Source organism: Prinia subflava, chromosome 1 (assembly GCF_021018805.1).
Source record: "Prinia subflava isolate CZ2003 ecotype Zambia chromosome 1, Cam_Psub_1.2, whole genome shotgun sequence".
Taxonomy (NCBI): Eukaryota; Metazoa; Chordata; class Aves; order Passeriformes; family Cisticolidae; genus Prinia; species Prinia subflava.
The window spans coordinates 87906191-87927971 of NC_086247.1; the positions used below are offsets into that span (position 1 = coordinate 87906191).

A 21781-nucleotide genomic window follows, 5' to 3' on the forward strand; every position below is an offset into this window, starting at 1 on the left:
ATATTACTGCTAATTTTTCTAGAAAGGCTCACAGTCAGCTTTGCTACTGCTTTCTACTCTCCTATGCCACTCTTGCAGCAGACTTTGTTTTGATTCTTCATACAATCTAAATTGCTGGAGACGCTGAGCTGAGAGTTCCAGTGAGCAACTTCAAAAATTTTTGCAATACCAGTTAAGGTTAGGAAAAAGAAATCTAATTGTGAACTTGCAAAATTCTGGGTTTCTAAAAGATCACTGAAACAAGTTTACGGAAAGAAAACCACAGATCAAAACTATAAGACCTTATGAGCAGCAGCTTTGAGTGATGTCAGTCATGTGATGTTTCTTAAAGATATAATAGAGAGTACATGAGGTAGATCTTACAAGGTATAACTCATAGTCAGGAAAAGTTTGCAAACATAACAGTGAATGAGTAAAAAAGAAATTTATGTTTTGTATACTTTTGCTTTCTCAGCATGTTTTCTTGTCTCCACTTGCAGATGGTAGCTAAATCAGCAACTTGTGAAGAGTTCTTCTATGCAACCATGACTTCTCCTATCTTGCATTTTTCTCATCTTCTTTCTATTTTGTTTGGCATGGTTGTATCTTCTGCACAAATTCCTGAACCATTTTTGCTTTTTTTCTCCTATTGTTACCTAGTGTTTTCCTTCAGGCTCCCACAATCCGTACCATCCCTTCCAGCTCATTTCCTCAATCTTTTTTTTTAATTTTAAATCAAAATAACACACCAACTTTTTACCTGTATTTTGGAAATTGTCCTGAAAGGCAACAGCAAAATTTCTGTTTGTGTTCACAGGAAAAATTCACCCTACGACTTCAAAAAGACCAAATGTAAGGTGATCAGATCTAGTAGATTCACAGAAACAGGCTGGTGCTCTGTTCAAAATTTTGCCTGGTCTCACCATTCATTTTTTTCACCAAAAACAGGCAAGAAATCACACTCAGAATAGTACTAAACCTTCAAACAGAAAATATACCAATTATGATGTCAGTATGTTCTTCATCCTTTTTTGATCTACACTACAGTCAACTTACACAAGGGGATCTGGAGAGCATGAACGTGGGATTTTGAATTAGAGCATAACTGTGGATTCTACTTTTTCTCTTTCCAACATCCAACAGCACGAAAGCGATGTACCTAATTCCATTTCTCACGACATGCTATATGCCACACTTTCCTCAATCAGGAGCTGGCTTTCAGGTGACTCCAGTTTTTGCCCTTCACTTGTCTCTATCCATCCTTCTTCATGTGCAAGCAAACTCCAAACCCCAGTGTTGGTGCAAGTCCATAAGAAGAGACAAATTGCAGCAATCTCAGGTGTGATACCACCTGCCTTCATCACCTTCCATCTGTGTTCCAGCAGCTTTGCTGCAGCACAGATTAACTGGAGGGTGGTGAAGCCTCTTCTCTGACAAAACCAAAAGTTAACCCCCTTGTGCTAAATGAGTTAGAAGGCTTGCTCTCCAGCAGCCCTTGCAATGCTGCCACATCCAACATCAGTTTCCTCTCCTGCCAGTGCTGCTTCCACTAGCAAGGGCAGGATTTTGCCCTCAACTATTCACAAGTAATTAATGCATTATTGAACAGGAATAAATAGATAGCAATTAAATAACAAGTATTAATGACTTATTTATTAACATATTAATAGTTGGCCTGAGAGTAATAAATGCAAATTAGTGTAAAGTGGTACCAAAAATTGTGTCGATAATAGGCCCTGAAGTAATCTTGTGTGTTCAAGATAATTACAAATATATTTTCCTTTCAAAAATCTACTGCCGGGTAATTTTTTATGGTTTGCTATAATATCATTTTAAAATTAGAAAATTAGCCCTAGTCTCATTAAAATAATTTTGCACTGCATCAGGCTTTATTTCAAGTGTAAGTTTCACATTATCTTCTTGCCTACAGACCTTGAATTTTTTTCCAGAAAAACTCCTTATGTGCCAATATTTCAGGCCTATGTTTGGTATACAAATGGTTTTGTTTCAGCTCAGTAAGCCTGCACAACTTGCACAACTTTTGTCATTAGTATCACTACATAAAAAGTCCCACTACAAGCAGGGGTGGTACTTTGAGGGCTAAGTCCAGTAAAGATCTCTAAGAGCCATATTTATTCCTTTTTATTAGTGCTAGTAGCAGTTGACCTGATAAATAGTTCAGAGGCTTTAGACATGACCAAACTGGTTCACACCTAACAACCAATCCAGTCACAACAGATGCCACTTAAAAGATCATCTCTGGTCAGCTGTTTTACCAAAGACACTTCTCTCCCTCCATTTTTTTTTAAATTCATATTTGTTTGGACAAAAGAAAACCCCACCTCATACCTTGGTTCTAAACTATTACTTAACGTTGGAAAAGTGATTACTCAATGAGGACAGAAAGACATTGTCCCTTCTATCAGTTCCCGAAAAAAAAAGGAAAAGTCTTGGCTAAAATCCAGAATCCTGACCTCATCAATGATCTGCTAACAATAGCAGATTAAAAAATATTCCAGTCTGCCACCAGCCCTGATTTTACCTATTCCAGAATCTGACACACATTTAAGACGTGACTGTCTCCAACGAAAGATCAGCAAATATTCAGCTCTGCCTCCATGTCTGCAACAGGAATGGAGGAATGGGGTCCCAGGCTTCCCCCTAGCACTAGTGCACAGAACACTGCTTCCACACCTGACTGCCTCTGGAAACGTTTCTGCCTGCCTCTGTAAGTGTCATTTTTACTTCTTTGCAGCTTTCCTCGTCAAAGGTATTGCAAATGGCTTTTTCCAGAATAATCAAGGGCCTTTCTATGAGGCACAGGGCTACGGTGGCTCTCCCCACACAGTGCCTTCCAAACCACTTTGTAAATGTGATTGTGGCCGTGTAATCTGTGTACCTGGAAATATAATTCGTTTTGTTGCTAATGAAGGTCCTACGGCACAAATTTATTAAAGGTATACTTTTCCGTGGGATAATAATTGGGTCGATAATATTAAACTCATAGGCTCATTATTTAATTGCAAGGGCAGATTATGAATACAGATTCTAAAATGTATTTTAATGAAAAACACTACATCCTGACCTAATCATATCAACCTTATGCTATCTAATTAAGGATGCAAAAAATCATTAGAGTTGCAAAATATTAGTTCCAGCTCCATCAGGCTGTTAGCTGCCCCTTCATGAATATATATATTTTTTTACTCTATGATAAATAGTTAATGAGGTAAAAATGACAAAATTTGCATGTAGGCAAATTAGTTTAATAGACAGATGTCTTCCTGGTCTACAGAAAGTGACCTTTTTCCTATCAAAAGAAAGACTGAAAATACTTTGAAATGATGGCATGGATGTCATTCCACAAATGACAAATCACTCCTCTGAACAATATAAAAATTATAAAATGCAATAACCTTAAATTCTCATCATATTGTAAATGTGTCCTCTGCTGCTGCATTTATCAATTTAATAAAAGGAAATTAAGCATATTATAAAATACCCATTTATGGGGCAATTTTTAATCCAGCGAATAAAAATGAGAAGCACATGGTTAATAGCAACAAAATATTGCAAAAACGTAGACCTATTTTTTCCAGAAGGTTTGACTGACTATTTACTTGAATGACCTCCATTTAAAATATATTTTTTATACAGAGTGATGTAAGATATGGCAGTCTCATGCTTCCTTTTATAAAAATTGTTCACAGTTAATTTCGTATTTTATTTAAAAATTAACACATTAATAATGCACGCAATAAGACCTAGTGATGTGTCTTCCATACTGATTACTTTGTACAATTAGACATACAAAAAGAAAGGGACAAGATAAATACCTTATGCAAATCTATGGCAGAAAAAAGGGTCTTTCAGTATCTGCAATGCCTAGGAGCATAAAAAGACCTGCAAATACGGCTTCCAATCTTGCAGCAGGGAGATGCTCCATGCGGAGAACATATTTCTAGAATGGAGCAAGTTTCTATGACAAAACTAGATTTGCTGAAGAGCTAACAACATTTCTTTTGATGGTTCCCTTTTCCACCAAAATAATACCCCAAAAAAAAAAAAAAAAAAAGAGAACTGATGGGGAAGATTTTGGTTTTTGAAGACTGGTTCTTTTTTCACAGTATTTGCGTTTTGTACTGATAATTCAGGAGTTTTGAACAGTATTTTCCACTCACAGATTTTCCCCATTGTGAGGCAGATCCTATGACCACTGAAGTAGATGGTAGAGATCACTCTAGAGATGCCAATGATGCAAATTCCTGTGCTCCTTCCATGTTGCTCATATCTTATTACATCATATAGTCTGCACCAGTATGTCCCCCCAGAGAACAGGAATGTTTAACACTGTCACAGCCTGGCTTTTGGTTAGGGATTATGTAAAGGAAAAGGCATGAAATTCATGCAGATGTAGACAGAATAGGAACCAGATATGTTGGGGCTTTGGTAGAGACAAAACTGTGCATCGCTTTGCTTTGTTGAATGAAATGTGTGCTGCTCCTTGTGCAGCACTGGGATTCTTCCCTTTATTTTGACTGCACCCTCTGAGGTGCTGGATCAGGCGGAGGCTGGGTCCATTTTAAAGGCTCTTAGACTAAGGTTTCACATTTCAGTGTGGTCTTTCATGCATGCTAGGCTGCATACTGGGAGCAAAACTAGGCACTTACTTGTGTCTATAGCTATGGGCCATGCCTTTCAGTGTTCTGGCCCTTAAAGTATGTCTTACTGTAGTAGTGGACAACCCATCCAGGTTTCCTCTCTTCAAGTACAGACTATTTGTATATAGAGAAGTAATTTTTCTTTCCATTCTTTTCCATTTGTCTTTACCCCCACACCAGCTCCTTTCCTCCCATCCTTTTTTGTTTTGTTTTTGTTTTTCTTTTTTTTCACCTTATTCAGCCCTCTGTGTTCTGCTGCAAGAAAAGATATGCTGGAAATATCATCAGAAATGTATTCAGTACTTAAAAGAGAAATGTAGTTGTTCGCAGTTTCCTCATCTGTCATTTCTTTCGTATGCCATTGGTGGTCCTGGCATGTAAAATCAGGTTCACTACATCTATTCTTTGTTTGACTACTTGTAACAAAGATAATAGAAACCAATTGTCAGTGGTTATACTTTGACTTATTGCAGAAAGTTTTAAAGTGTCAAAAAATATGTTCTTTTACTTATTTTATTTACTGGGAAAAACAAAGTTCTATCCGTACAAAAAGTGGGAATGTATGGGGCAGGAGGTCGTGAAAGCACGTTCACTCTTTCAAACCTTTTTCTTCCCCTCTGCTGAAATGCCATGTGGTGCTCTACACTTTCCCACAAAAATTAAGCTTACTGAGTATCTGTTTTTTCATTCAGTTTTTTCCTTTCAGGGTTGAAACTGTCATCACAGGGGAAAAAAAAAAAGTGGAAAATAATTACAGCTGTGGCAGATGTTTATAACAGTGACAACTGAGGCTATATATTTATATAAACTGCTGATCTTTCAGAGGTAGTTATAGAGATTTGAAAAATCTGCAGACCCTAATCTTAAGTCCCTTGTTCCAGGGGGTTAGAAAAGAAAAACTAAACAACTCATACATGCTTAAGAGGACTAACTTCCTTCCTATTGGGAATCTGGTTTTTTACATTGGAGCAGGAGAGTTACCAAAAAAAGCATTGTACACAGAGGCATTCACAGATGTATAAATCAAAGTGATGAGCACTTTTCCAATTGTCCAAGAGCTGGTTTATAAATTAGTCCTAAGGTGAGGCAAAGCTAGACAGCAAGGAAGAATAAGTTCTTCACAGAAGGAAGGCAATGTCACTCAGAGACTACTGACCATGTTACTTATTCTATTTCCAATTCTCTGAAAGCAATTATGAACAGAAGCCTCATCTGTGGATGGCATCCCCACTACTGGACCTTTGCAAACACAGAATGTACCTCCTACATATCACAGCTTACGGTCTTTATATGGGACTAGAGGCTAGGGGCATAAGGGAAAAGAAAGAGGAATTATTTTGATAACCAGAGTACCTTTCCCTGCAGATTTCCAACTTAGCCCACTCTTCTGGGCAATCCTGGAGGAAAAGGGCCAGGGAGAAGAGCATGGCTCTCATATCTGACTGCCAAACTCACACCTCCTTCTCAGGGCAGCCTCACCTCTGCCCTCTTAAGGAAAGAATTCTACTTGTTCATGGAAATCCTCAGTTTGCTGAGCTGGCTGAGAAAATATCTGGGATGATACTGACATTTAAACCAGTAGTAAGTCCCTAAGACCCAATCAAGAACCATCAGAAGGCACAGATAATTTTTGACATCAGTGATGCCTCTAAGCCTTTGGTTACTGAGCAGACTGTAACCCCTAAGGATGTTCAGGCAATGCACATGCAATATCACAAAATTCTCCTGAACATGCTGCTTCTTAGCTTCTCCATTCAGTGAAGCACCCTAAGAATAATTTTCTAGCATCTAGATTCTTTTAAATAACACTAAGAAATACAAAGCATTAATTTGGACCACAGTCTCTTTTTGGAGACTCTGTTCACCACTCACCATCCGTCTTTCACCATTGACTCCTCTCCACTGCTCAGCCCTCTTCATGATGTAGCTCAGCTCCTGACCAGAAATCTCCATGTCCAGTGGAACAAAGAATGTTCCTTCCTCACTATGAATACGTTGAAATACATCCAACAGCCAACCTTCACTATGTAGCCTAAGGATAGAAATGACATATTTGGTTCATCTTTGAAAAATTCTTAAGGAAAAAAAAAAAAAAAAGTCATTCTTCTGTAGACTTCTTTTTTGGTTTTCCCTTCATGACTACGGTCTCTGCCCACAAATAAGAAGCTTCTTTCCCACAAGTTCGCCAACATACAGCCGTCCCCAGCCCTCTGGAGAATTTACAGTACCTGAATCAAGTTACACAAATGAAAGCAGCGATTTAATTTAATTATTTAAAGATACAGACTTCCCAAAAAGATCCTGATCTTCCTTCTCTTTAGAAATGTCTAATGTCTGCCCTTAGCACTGGGCTGGGTAACTAGTTCCAGTAGCATGGTTGGACATGAATGGAAGTCCTGCTGTGCCAGAGTTCAATAATGGGCAAACCACATCATATAGAAGGGAGTCACTCACCCTTTTGTTCAACCCCAAGCCTGAAGCCTATACAATCTAAACTTCTCTTGATGTTAGAAAAGTTCATTTTATTTGTTGGCTTTGTTTCTCCATGACATTTCTGTTCTGTGGTAAGGAATTCACTAAGCACTACGCAGTAAAATTTTCTACCACAAGAAAGGCTTGCTGTGTGGCATTTCTTGATGTAGGTGAAACCAAGAAATATTGTGGGGCTTTTGAAAAAGCCTGGTGTCACATTTTTAGCCTAAAATGAACTTGCAAAGGTCAAAATACTGCTGTATGATTCAAATGAATCCTCTTCAATTAACCTCTTTCTCATTCTTCATTTATTCCAAAAGCAGGGATTCAAAAAGTACAAATCAGAAAATCTGGAATCTGAGTTTTGGATATTGAACTGAGGTCTTTTCTTTTGTACCCTTTTCCAAGATAATACTTTACTCCAATTCAGCTGTTTCTTGATGCCAATTTCAATATTTTCACCCTTCCCGGAGACTGGCTGGGTAATCATGAGAAATGCATGGATTGCTGTGGCATTGCAACCAGCAAAATGCCTGGATTTCTGTGGGGCTGTTTAGGCCCTTCATTTCTTGGCAGGTGGGCGGTGAAGCAGATGAGGGATAACTCCTTAGACCCTTTGCACTCTCACCTATCTCATGTACAGCAGCACCAGTGACAGTTCTTGTAGCTGGTCCTTGTCCTTGGGTCTTGTATTGGCCTGTATGTGGTGAACAACATCTGTGCCTCGGAGAGGCAGAAGGTTGTTCAGCCAAACCAGAATGAAGTTCACTTTTACATCAGCTCTACATCACACCTTACAGTGCTCACAGAAAGTGCAGAGCAGCACACTGAAGAAGCTTCTTAGTACAATTTTGTCCACCACTGAGATTTAGTGTGGAACACAGATAAGGAGATGCACCAACAGACGATTTTTCAACTTGATCTCAGGAGGAGCTTTAGCTCTCTCTTCAAAGGGTAATGTGTACCTTAGGGTCAAGCACTGTATCCAAGAGTTTCTGTGATAAAGTAGCTATTCTAATCCCAAAATCTGGCAGTCTGACTCAACATCAGATTAGGAATTTATATCCCAGGCTTTGCTGCAAATGTTCTCCCTGTACTTTTTCCCCCACCCTTCTTTTTTGAGCAATCTTTTTTTAAAGCTGCAGCCCTAAACTTGCTGTAGTTTCCAATATGTCCAATCCAATTTTTGGATTCTCTTACCAAAAGGGAACAACAGGTGAAAGATCATCTAATCAAGATGTAGGTAGTCTGGAAATATAAACAAACTGGCTATCAAGACATAATAGAAAATGCTCTAAAGTGTGAAATAAACCAGAGTAGGATAGTAAAGTAGCTTAAAATACACTACAGAAGAGATTTTTTTAATAAATAACTAGTACCCTCTATGTAGTAATTTAACAAATTCTACAATATCTTTAAAAAAAAAAGGTTTTCTCTTAATCTCAGGATCTACATCAGAAGTTCTTGCAGTACAATAGATATATTTTTGCAAGAATTGACTCCTAATTTAGAATTATCTTGTGCTTGGTTGAAAAACTAGCAATTAAACTGGTGAACTTTCTGACCTTCTGTTCATGCTGAAGCAATATTATTCCATGGTGTTTGTGTTTGACATTCCAGGTCAGCAATTTAAATGGCTTGCTACTTGTCTTGCTAAACAAGACAAAGACCTTGCCATTTATTTAACTCACTTAATGCAACATTCTTATTTCAAATTAAGTAAAATTTAATGCAGTTAAATTACTGTCTATTTGCTGCCATAAACATTTTCTATATGAAGATTTTAAGCACATGGTTATAAACAATATAATTAACTTTGAATTAATTAAGAATCATGAAGCCTGTCTTTCAGCTTTGTTCCTTTTGTCCAAAAGTACTCAGCCTGCTCCTGTTACCTGCTTTAATTTCTTTTCTTTGGCATGAAAACTAAAAACACGCTTCTTATACCTTAATATACCTTGTCATAAGCATGAGAATATTTATTTTTATTGCTAATACAATAAAAAGAACAAAACACAGATTACGTATTCTAGACATATGAGAACTGGTATAATATTCTCTAAGTTCATTTATTTACCTACCAGAAAGAACAGAAAACATTGAAATTATTTCCTACCCAGAGTCTGGTTAAAAAAATGAGCTTTTCAAAGAATTACACAAACCAGAAATTAAAGGGTCATTGTAGTGGTTGAAAACAATTTATTACATCTTAGCTTGAGCCTTTCTCATCCTTTTTTGGAAAACCACCATTTAAAATACAAAACCAGTTTTGCTGTTAACACTGAAAAATGAAGATTTTTGAAGCTTTTCCCTGAAAAAATGTTTCAATACCAGGAAATTCAGACGCCTTCCACCAGACACTTTTTGTTCAGATGGGTCTGCATTTTCTCACAGAGCAGAAAACATTTCACCAACAAACTCCTGACTGTTTCTAATGTCTAGTAGAATTAAAAGGAACAGTGCTGCTTCATTGTTCCAAAACATAATTAGAGTATCTCTCCATGCTAGTTGTACTACAGACTCCCAAGACATGCAAGAAGAACCAGATTTATTGAGGTATTTTGGTTTATAAAGACACCAATAGATGCCTACTGCTACTTAACTCTTGCCCATGATTTCATTAGCTTCCTGGCTGTTCACCAGTGCTGCCATGAAGCTTCCTAGCTGTGGCAGAAACAGAGACTTCCCCTGCCTGCTTTGGTGGTCTTGTGGGTTCAGTGTTCTTATTCCTTCTTGTACTCACTGACAAACACTTCAGTTTAATGGCAAACTGCTGAGTAATTCCAACAAACAGCACCACCTCCTCCATCCAACAGCCAAAGTCTCCCCTGTGGATTGGAATCTTACAACACAGAAGGTATCCCTCAAGATTTATATTGGTTTACCTTACAAGAGAAAAATGTGGTGGAGACTTTTTTAAAAATATATGTTTTCTGTGCTGAGCAACATTCCACTTGAATATATTTGAGATATGGCATCTGAGAAATACTCACACAAAGGGATGCTACTGCCTTGGCAGTAATACTATTCTCTCTTGAAAACAAATGCTGTTATGTCAATCTTCAGGAAACAGTGCTATGAAATGCAGAGATGTTGTCCTTAAAACCATTTTAAAAGGTTTTAATTCCATCATTATTGGGCTGACAGTGTGCTGTTCAAGAGTAATACCTAGGTCCAAGTTTCCCAGGGTGTTGGCTGTAGATGTTCAAGGAAGAGAAAGCTGATATAATTGCAGAAGCTTATGATATAACTTTACTCTGCGCAGACTCCAGTATTCAAAATGTTTCCTTTTGTTATCAAGCAAAGAACTTCAAAGACCTTATGCACTGTAACAGATTTTGTTATCTTCCCTTTGCTTTTGTATTTTGCTATGAATCATTTTTAAAATGTGTTGTGCTAAGACAACTTTTTTCCCCCTAGTAACATTATTCCCCCACCCCTTTATTGGAAAACATTACGGGAAAATTGATCCAGAAGGAAAGATACCTTTGATGATCTTGCACCTGTTCCCCAGACAATGAAGATGTTGGTAATATTCTCATAAAAAACCTGCCTTACAAATGTTTTAATTTAAATTAATTTTCCTGAGTAATAAACGACAGCAGCTAAAACTTATGAAGCTATTCAAAACTATTAAGTCAATGATTAAGAAGGCATTAACGTCTCAAAAACTAATTAACTAGACTACCAGTACATTGGAGTTGTGTACAGCTCCCAGGAATGTAGGAGCACTGAAATACTTTGAAGAAATTTAGACTGCCATTTATCTTTTTCTGCCTGCTGCAACAGAGTTTGTGGAAGTGGGACTGAGGGATGATACAGTCAGGTGAGGGGGTGTATGCTCAGCTTTTCTGTTCTTACACCTGCTTGCATCTTAACTTTGCATCTGGCTTTTTTATTGGTGCTGGCCAATATTCATCACTAGGTGAATCAAGAGCCAGTACAAAATTCCTACTGCCTCATAAACAACTCACCTAGAATAAAAAAAAAATACATTTTTTCTTCAATATGTTAGGCAATCTAAATAATTTTCAGTGCCCCACACCTGCCCCTATAGTCTGCACAGCTAATGGTGTCTACTAGAAAGCTGGCAAGAAAAGTAGGTGATCAAATTTCATGAGAAACTGAGTTTAGAAAATGGGCTAATGTCACAGAAAAATTATTTGGATTAAATCAGATCACGAAGACTTAATCACAAGAAGTCAAAAATCCTGTATCATCAAAAGGCTGTAAGGCTCTGGAAGCCACTGCAGACTCAGAGATTTTGCACTTCATATCATATGTGGCTTTCTGCGATTCTTCCTATTTCTCACAAAACCCCTTCTTGTAAGGCTGAAGACAACATCTTCCAAAGTACCTAAATGAAGGTACACACACTTTACAGCTTAAGCCCTTACGTAGACACCACTGCCTGAAGCCAAAGAAGCAGAGGCTTCTGGAATCTGTGAAAAATCATGATAGCAGTTGTGCTCCTGTTCAGGAAACAAGTGTCTCTGTCTCTGACTTGTTGTGCCCAGCAATCCCAGTGCATTAAAAGTTAAGCAGGAGCAAACCCCTCCTTAATTATCTGCAGTTCTGGGCTCTGGGCGTGTGACACTGATACATCTTTTCTGATGTCACCTTATTTTATCTAAGAAGAAGAGGCATGAACCTAAGCTCCTAAGGGAATAATGAGATTAAGAGACATACCTTAAAAAATACAGGTACAACACTGCTGATGAGATCATGAACAGGATGGTATAAAGCATCACTGTGATTAAGGCACCAGGAACTCCTGACTCCCCTGCTCTTAGAAACACCCAGGAGAGTTTTGCAGCATCAGCAATGGGTTTCTCCACACTGTTCCCAAATCGCTGTCATGGAGAAAAAAAATCAACATAAGAAAATATTACACCTGATTAGACTAGAGAGACAAAGGAACATGAATCTCTGCATAATAAGGATTTAAATGTAATTTGTGGGGCACCCAGTCTGAAATTTAGGAGTCTGCTAGACAATTTGAAATTAAGCACAAGATGTGAAATAAACTATTTTCTGGCTTATTTTAGTACAATTAAAATCTACCGTATAGAGGTGGCTTATTGAGCAAAACCCATGTCACAGTGAAAATACTCAAAATGAAATCTCTTAGTGTATATAAGGACAAATGGCAGGGGAAGAAGGCTGAAATTCACTTTTATGCAATAACTGAGGAAGCATAACATTGAATTATTTATTTTCCAAAAATCTAGTATTTTCCTTTTTTATCTTTTTTCTCCTCATATCTAATTCTTAAGAACTAGCTACTGTATTGACATATTATTGCCCTCTGCTGGATCAATTTAGAAGAATTCAACTACATATCATGGTTCTTCTATTGCTCAGAACTAAAATAAATTCCTCTCTCCACTTTTGCCTTTTTAAAGTCACATGGTGACAGCCATATCCATATGAGATTGTGTTGACACGTTGTGCAAGGGTGTGAAACTGCACCACTAAAGCACCCAGTGTCCATCACTCAGAGAGGATCTGTGACCTCTAGGCTTCAAGAAACCTGCACCTTTCTGAGTAACTTGCCTAGACTGACCCTTAGAAAGTGTCAAAACTGTCTGCACATTTCTGGCTACCTTTGCAACAATGTGCATAGTAAAGAAATGACAACTACAACCCCAGTTGTAGAAGGACTGTGATTCTTGAGTATGTTTTTGTTCTCTGTTCACCATTTGCAACACTGCTAGGTTTCTGTCATAGAAATTGAAGGTCCCAGGAGACTGGTAATGACATGTAAAGACTAGTCACTCATTCAGATCTGTCCATATTTATTTCGAAAAGAATTAAAATCTGGTTCTCTTCTATCTCCCTGTCCTTTCTTCTCTTCTTGGGGGAAAAAAAAAAAAAAAAAAAAAGAAAAAAAAAATTGGCTCCTGCTACTGCTTTCTTACTGAAGCAACTGCCTACTAAGGAAAATCCTCTGCACAGCAGTCACGTCCTGACATTCCTCCAGAGAGGCAAAAGTCTGAATGGCAAATAAGAATAAATTTCTCTCTTATCCAAGGAATTCTCTTTGGCAAAGCAAAGGTGGTGTGGGAAAACTTTACTTTTCTATCCCTTTTTTCCAACAAAAATACTTTGTCAGTCCGTATACCTTCTGTGGTCCTCAAAGACATGATCCAAGAAAGATGTCTTTATTTTAAATAGCCCAAATAACATTTGTCAACATCTCTCTCAGGTACTTATCACACCACCCCATGTGGTGGTCATGTGAGCCTTTTGCAGTGTCTCCTGTTTTTCATAATGGCACACATCCATGTGGCCAAAGAGTTGTTACTATTTTTGGAAGCTACAGACAAAGTGAGTGAGGTCCCAGGAAAGCTCTGACAGAACTGGAACTTGAACTGCATAGGAATGTTTCTTATCCCTGGAATATCCTTCTACAAGCTGACAGTAAATCAAATCTGATATAACACATTTGACACAGCATTTTGGACTATGACTTGAAACCCCCCCAAATATGCAACTACTCTCTAGCCTTTCCTTAACAATGGAAAACATTAGTTAGTAAACTCAGAAACCTTTGTCTCCAGGGCTATCTGTCATCTTTCATAAGTATTAAGGCCATTTTGAATACTAAAATACATTCTAGCACTAAAATAACTCATATTACCACAACACAATATTCTAAAAAGGCTTGATCTAAAATAGATTGGCAAGCAAATCTGAAATAGCTGCTGAAAGAATGCCAAGAGAAAAAAAAATTACAAATGCAATAATGAAAACACATGTAAGAGATACAGTTTCATTTTGGAAAGGATACATACAGTATATTGTGTAATATTTGAACAAATGAGTTTCTACCAAAGATAATCTTGGTGGGTAATACTGCCAAATTTTCAATATGAAGTACAGAGAAGTGAGTACATTTTTAACACTTTAATGAAAAACTAAGTTACTTTACTTGTATCTCACGTTTCCCCCTGACCAAGTACTATTTGAAATTGATAAGTAATCCAGTCTGTGTAGAACTGAGCACAATTCCACTGAAGTCAATGGCAACGATTTTCTCAATGCAAGTGTGGGCAAGATAAGGCAGACCTCATCCTCTCTTCCACTTTTTATGAATACCCCAGCATTAGAGGGGAGAAAAAATCCATTTAAACATTTCAGTATTCCTACTTTGGTTATTGAGGAAATACAGCTTTTTCTTTTAGGAAAAAAAATCTTAATCAAAATAATTTATAATTAAAGTTCAGTTCTGTGCATATTTTACATCATGAAATTTAAAAATAATTAAATAAATGCAGGCTGCCCAAGTGAAAACTAGAGAGTGTTGCCATGTGCTTAAAGTATTGCAATTACCTCTCAAGTGAGATCCAACTAATTTCTTGAAGAGCTGAATATTAATTTTCAAAACTTCTGCAATGGAAAACAATGTATAGAGAGTGAAAAATCACCTGCAGAGCACAGGTTAGGCAACAAAGGACCAAGACACCTAAGAAAACCTGATCCACAACAAGACCTGTGAATTAGTGCTCGATCTGGAGTGAGCAACAGAAATATGAATGACTTTGAAAGGCCAGCAAGAGCAGAAGAGGAATAACACCACAACCCCAGAAAAGCTCTCAGCATACTGCAGCCGTTGAAAGGAGCCTGTGTCACACAGACAGTGAGACCCAAATTTGAAATAAGTGCTCTGGGATACGGGGAATTATCTCACGTGTGATAGAAATCTGCAGCCACCCAAGTACAGCTGGGCTACACAGCCCATACGCAGGCACAGATAGAGTTGGGAACTTTGCTCTCCTGTTTTTACATCTGATGAAACTCTCTCCTGAAAGACGTCTGTCTTTCGATCTCACAAGTCTTTTTAGGTGTGCCAGTAAATTGCATTAACGGCCTTGATTGTCAGAGAAGTGCATGATAACCTCTATTTTTTTCATTTTGTTTGTTTTGATGCTTAGAAAAACCTGAAGTGTTAATAATCATGATTGCTCATTTAACCATCCCCATTAACGTCAAAAATTGCAGTAATTCTTTTCAAAGCAGATGCAATCACTCCAGCAGTGGATTTACTTTCTTATCTCCAAATATGGCTTGTATAGTGCTCTTAATTTTATGTAGAAACACAGTGACTCCATTAGATGGGAATTTTGTTAATAAAAAGGTAATATATAACATTATTATTGAGTTTCTTTTTAACTTTCATGTTCCATTGCCAGGGGTGGAATTTCATATCTTTCAGTGATTCACTGAATAAAACAAACTTCTACGTCAAGTTCTCATGTCCAAGTTATTTTAAGTGACTCACCCCCAGGAATGAATCCACTACAAACACTGCCAAGGGGTCTAGAACCGTCCATAGTCCCATAGCTATGATAAATTTTGACAAGAAGGAAGGGAATGAGTCAGACAGCTGCTGACAGCCCCATCTGATCAGGATCATGAGAAGCAACACTGCGTTCAAGGTTAGGGGTCCCACCACAACCATGGCCAACTCTTCACTGGTGTGCAGCAAGGAGTTCTGGTAGCACAGTTCCACAGTGTGAGGGAAGAGCTGGAATCTGTAAACAAGCAAAAGCAGAGCGTTTGTCTGTGCTCCTGAGAAGGCATGGAAAGAAGGTAGATTCATGCATCTTGCGTTGTAAAGTTGCATCCCTACCTAGGTCACAACTCTCTGACCAAAAACTGCATGAAGCTACTCAAAAAAGTAAAATTTTCTCCTCTTCCTCCTGCCTCTGCACACTTGGATGCCCCCTGACTTCCATTTCACTGGGTGCACACCCAGGCCCTGGGGCTCGTGCAGGAAAGGCTGTTGGGAGGTATCACCTCCCAGATGCACCAAGAAGAGCACAGGCCCCAGGAGCTCACCCATCTCTGCACAGCAGCACCTTTGGGCACTGCACAAAGCAGAAAATGTGTCATGGAAGACACAGCTGTTAGCATGCCTAAAGTGATTGGAAATGTCCCTCTTGCGACCATGAGATGGTGGGATTTGCAAAGCTCATACAACGAGCAAGTTTGCTGGCACTGTAAGAGACAGGAACAGCACGGCATTGTGAGCTACACAGATGATGAAATTTGAGGCAAAAATTTCAATCCTATTGAAATGGCTTAAATTCTGCTCCTAACTAAAGGTGAAGTGGTTTGATTCTCACTCTGTTCACTACTTGTGAGTGATACCACTGCATTTGGTAGGACTAGAGAGAGCTCGGCTGAGTCTCATTGTTCGGGCACACAGTTACAGACTGGGATGCTGATCCAGGGCGTTTTGGCTTGAGACCATTATCCTTTATCTAGCTGACTGCCTGGGACAGCTGTGATTAGTGGCTTTGAACATGACCACCACTCTCTCATGCATTGCTTCCTTCTGTTGATTTTCCTTTGTTTTCACAGACTCTCGATGCTTGGCCTCCCAGAAGTTTTAGCGCCAGCTGGCTAAGTTGACAGGGGCTGTGCAAGGCCAGAAGTGAGAGATGGCTGGCTTTGCATTAAGCTCTAGAAGACCACCTTAACAATACCCAGCACTGTCCAGAGCCTGCTCAGACACCCTGTTCAAATTTCAGCCAATAATCAATACCACTACCACACCAGACATAGGTCGGAGAGTTGCATGTTACTGTCTGGTACTAACTGATTCAGATTTCTGTAATGCTTTAAGGTGAATAAAAGAGAAAAATGTTTCTATCAGAGAAAAATTTCCTTTCCTAAGCATGATGGAAACTTTTTGCTCTATAAAACCCTTCTCTACCACACAGAAATATGAACAGAGTCAAATATCCATCACCTAGTGGACTTGTACTCCATCTTTGGGTTTTTTCATGCCAGGTAATGACAAGCGATGATTTTGCTGCAACACTCTAGAGAGGTCTAATTCCTGAGCTAAAGCAAATGTATTATACAGTTAAAATATGTCAACTCATTGCAGTACTCACAGTAAAACTGATTTATCAAAGTTAAATTCTTATAAGTATTTTACTCATAGATCACTTGGGTAGCATGAAATATGATTTAAATGCTTCTTCAGTTTTGTGCACTCCTTAGGCATTTTGAAACACTTTATCCAAAATGATAAATTATTCTTCTGGAAGACACATAACCTGCTGAGTATCTCCGATCGGAGAGAGGTAGGCATGACACAAGATACACAAATAGACATGTCAGGTTCTAGGTTTAAAGTTTACATTACTAACACCTTCACCTGATATGCACATATGAGATCACTGGACTCTGGATGCAGTCTTTGTTCTCAATTTCTGCAGGGGCTCCTATCAGAGCTTGCATGTTGAGCTCTCAGCATGAGTCTAAGCCATCAATTCTCTTCATAGTGCAAAGGACCCACTTTGAATCAATCTGTTTGAAGAAATATCCCTCCAGAGAAAAGAGGGTAGCCAGGACTTACTTAGTAACAGGAACTGAGATGGTCCAAAGGAAGAGCCACTGGCTCAAATAATGCAGGTAAAGTCTCAGGAACCAAAGCAGAACTACCAGCAGCGCAAGCAGCCAGAAGTCCCTGGAGCGCCAGCGCGCGGCTCCCAGCTCCGACAAGGCCGTGCACACCACGAAATGGAAACGCTCGAGAACCTGCCCGCACAGCTTCACGTCAGCAGCAGAACGGCAGCTAGAAATACAGGGAAACAAAACCAAGAGCAGTTCAGTCAGCTTAAATGAAACAGCAGTTGCTAAAAGACTGCAGAATCCTGCTGTACAGATAATGTAGCACAGGTTCTGACCACAACTTTTGACTAAACAATGCATCTGACATTTAAAAAGAAAAAAGTTTTATCCATGGCAGTCTAGGTGAGCAGTGGCTTCCTCCCAGAAATCGCGCCGCCACTTTTATAAAGACAAAATTCACACTTAAAATTAAGTTTTTAAAAGCCTTTTGCTTTGATTTTGATTTTAATTTTTCTCACAAATTGTTCTCTGAGGAACACTTTATAACTTATTTTCCTTCTGAGAAAATGGTAAAAGAACTTGTCATATTTGTACTGAAAAGTATTAATTTTACTGAAAGCCTGGAAACAGCTTTTTGGCATTTGGGTAAGAGTACTTCAGGCAAATATTTCAGGACACAATGTGGGCTAAAACTCCTCTTTAGTTTTGAGTAAAAGAGAAAACAGAAAGGAGCTTGCACTGTAAAGGATTCTGCTACTGAATGTGGTGTGATTTTCCCTTTAAGCTAATTACTGTAGTGCTTCAAAAGATGTGGAGGAAGGAAATGAGATGCCGAGATGCATCTTTGGCATTATGTTTCCCACAAAGTGGATTCTCTCAGCTGATTCAAAGCTGAAAAGACAGTAGTTTCTTTGACCTTTTGAAATTTCTATCTGCTATGATTATTTCCATTGATTTAAATGACTAAGCAGCTGAGATGCACAATTCTAGGAATCAATATGATGTCATCATGTTCAAACTGTTATTTATGTTGATTAAGGCTTCTGAAAGTTCAGAAATATAAAGGTCTTTTTGTGGAAGAAAACATGATGGCTTTTTAAAGTGTAGCATGTGACTGAAGAAGAGATGGACATACTTGCACCATATTTTGTGCTCTTTTCAAGAACTTTCCTGTCTACACATATTTCCTAAGTAACTGTGAACAATTCTTTCTCCAGCAGTTACAAAGAGAACTGTGACTTGCAATAGAGAAGAAACTTAAAAGATTTCTGCATTTAGTCTAGGTTTGAATAAGAAGGAAAAACAAACCCCTCAAACTTGTCAGCCTGAGGCTGGATTTTGAGACCAGCCTTGGCATCATGTTACTCCTGATCCTCAGTGTTGAGCAGGACACTTGTGGAGGAGATGGCAAGCTGTCAGCCAGCCCCTTTGCTCCTGAGAAGTTCAGGCTTTAGCAATATGGCTGGGGAAGGAGAGGATGAGAAGTTTTCAGGGGCACAGAACCAAAAAATAGGGTTTGGGTTACTAAAGGCCTCAAATACAAATAAATAAACCTCACAGAAAGATCTGTTGGGGTGAGAAAGTTGATTCTTGCAGTGACTGTAGGTTGATCTGTCAGGGATTTGGAAGGTTTTTTTCAAGTTATTGTAGTCCATTTTGCTTATGTCCTAATCAGTCACAAAGTTCTACTTTAGAGACAAGGCCACATCATGAATGACCTTCCTCATGTTGTATTATTTTCCCACAGCAGCCTACAGGAACATCACAATGCATTTCAGTAACATTATGAATTCATAGTCTAGGCTTGTGTGAGAAAGAGACAAAGAAAAATGTAAAATAAGAAATATAATTGACTGTGGTATTATACTACAATAACTGTGGAATTCTTAATGTTCTGAACTCTGCAGCTAGATTGCACTACACTTCCTTTCATATAAAGAAACTTTTGTCATCCTTAATAGCTTCCATCAAGATTCACTCTTAGAGCATTCATTCTTTGAGAAAAGTTAATAGGGCAGGATTAACCACACTGTATTTTAGTTAGACCAAAGAGTTTATTTGTGAAAAAAAAAAAAGAAAAAGAAAAATAATACTATCTTAGTTCATAATACTCATCTCATCCTTCATCAAACAAGTACAGTCATTTAGATGTTCCACCCAGCCTCACCCATGTCAGAAATCCACATCCTACAGGGATCACTGCCAATCTTCATCTCTGTGCCAAGAGCACGAGTAACCACGTATATTTCAAAAACAAAATCTGGATTTAGCTCAACACTTCATTTTATGTAAGGATCATCTACTACTTGGTCATTTAGTCTCAATTTACTATTGAAGCTACCTCCAAATAAGCAACACCAGAGTGAAATATTCAATGGACCACCTGTAAAACGTTTCAAGAACAAAAATCCTTCCTCCAACCCAACACACAAACAGAGAAGGAGAGCACAGCTCAGAGCACTGAAAATACTCAGTCCTCCTTCATTCGCAGCAGTCCTGGAGCTCCAGAAATAACGAAAAACCTTGGTGACCAAAACACTGGGTTAGGAAGGTGAGTAATCAGAGCCATCAGTCCTTTCACAGGGGCTCCATGAACACACTTATCCCAGCTCTGTCACTCACTGTGTGGAAGCTGCTTCTGTACGCAGTGGGAGCACACCATACAAAGGGACAAAGGGTGGCTATGGAACTTCCCTAAGGTTTAGGCAGCAATGAAAATATTCAATATGTGCTTCCACCACTCCATTGTCCACACACTACTCCCACTTTCAAGAGGTGAAAAGAGAGCTGATGTCTTCCCCTGTGAGCTGTGTCATCCCTGCTGAGATGCTGGCTCTGTCAGCCAGGGGAATCCATCTGCTCAACAAACCTATATGAAAATAGAAAAATTGAGAATGTGCTCACTTACCAAGCCCAAAAGCCTTCCACAGAATGACCCTGCTTAAACCACCAGAGCAGCATCTATGATGTCTTTCCTTAGCTGCACCTTTCCTCTGAAAAAAGCAATAGCAGCCCAGAAACTCCACAGAAGCCCAAGCTTGTTGGAAGTCAAAGAAATCAACAAAAATATGTCCCTTGGGTAGAATCAAACAATATTTTTTTATATTTTTGTAACAGCAATTATCCTTTTTAAGACTTCATGATTTTCATCAAAGGCCTTGATCACAATTTCTCACTCTTAAATAGAAATTTAGCACTTTATGGTTTAACTTCTTGGAAGTCCAGATCCTGAATGTCACTTCTGTGCTAGGTTACACCTTCCTGTGACTGTATAACACCTTGACATGAGCACCATCAGCCAGTGGTAGAAACTGGTGGAAAATGTAGTCTATACAGTGAGCCAGTGAAAGTCCCAGCCCATAACTGGAATATCGTCATTTACTTTAAAAGAAATTCAGTTGGCCCCAACTTACTTGTGAGTTTCAGGAAACTGCTCCTGAGTAGTCATTAATCATGCTGTAAGGCTGTTTACTGGTTGCCACTTCAAAACACTAGCCTTTAAATGACCTCTCTTATTGACTTTTTTGAAAAATGAAGAAAGGAAGAGGCAGAAACATTAAATGAAATGCACCAAACAAGTGGAAGCAGTCCCTTTAAATATTTTTAGCTGGTATTAGTAGTAAAAGCTTGCGGGTGGAGTAACAGTGCTGGCAGATACAGTTTTCAGAAGAGATTTATATAAATTTACTGTAGGGCAGAGAACTTGAGTACTACCTTTCAAAAACAAAACAACTCCCCCACCCACAAAAACCCCAAACCTTAACTGTTGGGTGAAAACTATATAAAGTTCCAAATGAGAAGCCACTTGAGCAATGGATTTATCCATGATTCCTTGGATTACTGGTAAGTAATTTGGCTGAATGTTTTTGTTCTAGGGCATTAGTTTTGCATTTTTCCTTGGGAAATGCTGCAGTAACAAACAGCAGAGACCAAATTACCATAAAAGCAGGTCAATTATTTCTATGGAAATTGTTCAGAAGGAAAGAAACGATGCACAGATTCTCTTAAGCTGCACTTGATGATGATGACAGAAAAGTAATGGCTGATAGAAGGCAGTGTGTACTGTTGGGTGACAGCTTTGTTGCTGACAAACTATGGTGAACATTTGTATGATGCACTGCAAGGCTGGCACTTAGAACTGATGGCAGGGTAGATCCTCAGCTGATGTAACCCTGCTTACTCCAGAGCTACACTGGTGCTCACCAGCTGAGGTATTCAGGATCTATCCTGAATGTATCTATTATTTACATTGTGTAAAATAAGGTAAAATAAATGTTTCTTTCTCACCCATCCAGACC

General features: G+C 38.6%; 1 protein-coding gene across 1 annotated transcript in view; it reads right to left on the minus strand.

Moving 5' to 3' along the window:
• The window catches only part of LOC134552961 (uncharacterized), a 98409-nt gene that overhangs the window by 37306 nt on the left and 39322 nt on the right, over positions 1-21781 (minus strand). Inside the window, exons 4-7 of the mRNA XM_063402195.1 lie at positions 17488-17706; positions 15397-15649; positions 11802-11965; positions 6513-6672 (exon numbers count right to left, since the gene is read on the minus strand). Coding sequence (XP_063258265.1) covers positions 6513-6672; positions 11802-11965; positions 15397-15649; positions 17488-17706 — 796 coding nt within the window. The remainder of the gene's footprint in view (positions 1-6512; positions 6673-11801; positions 11966-15396; positions 15650-17487; positions 17707-21781) is intronic.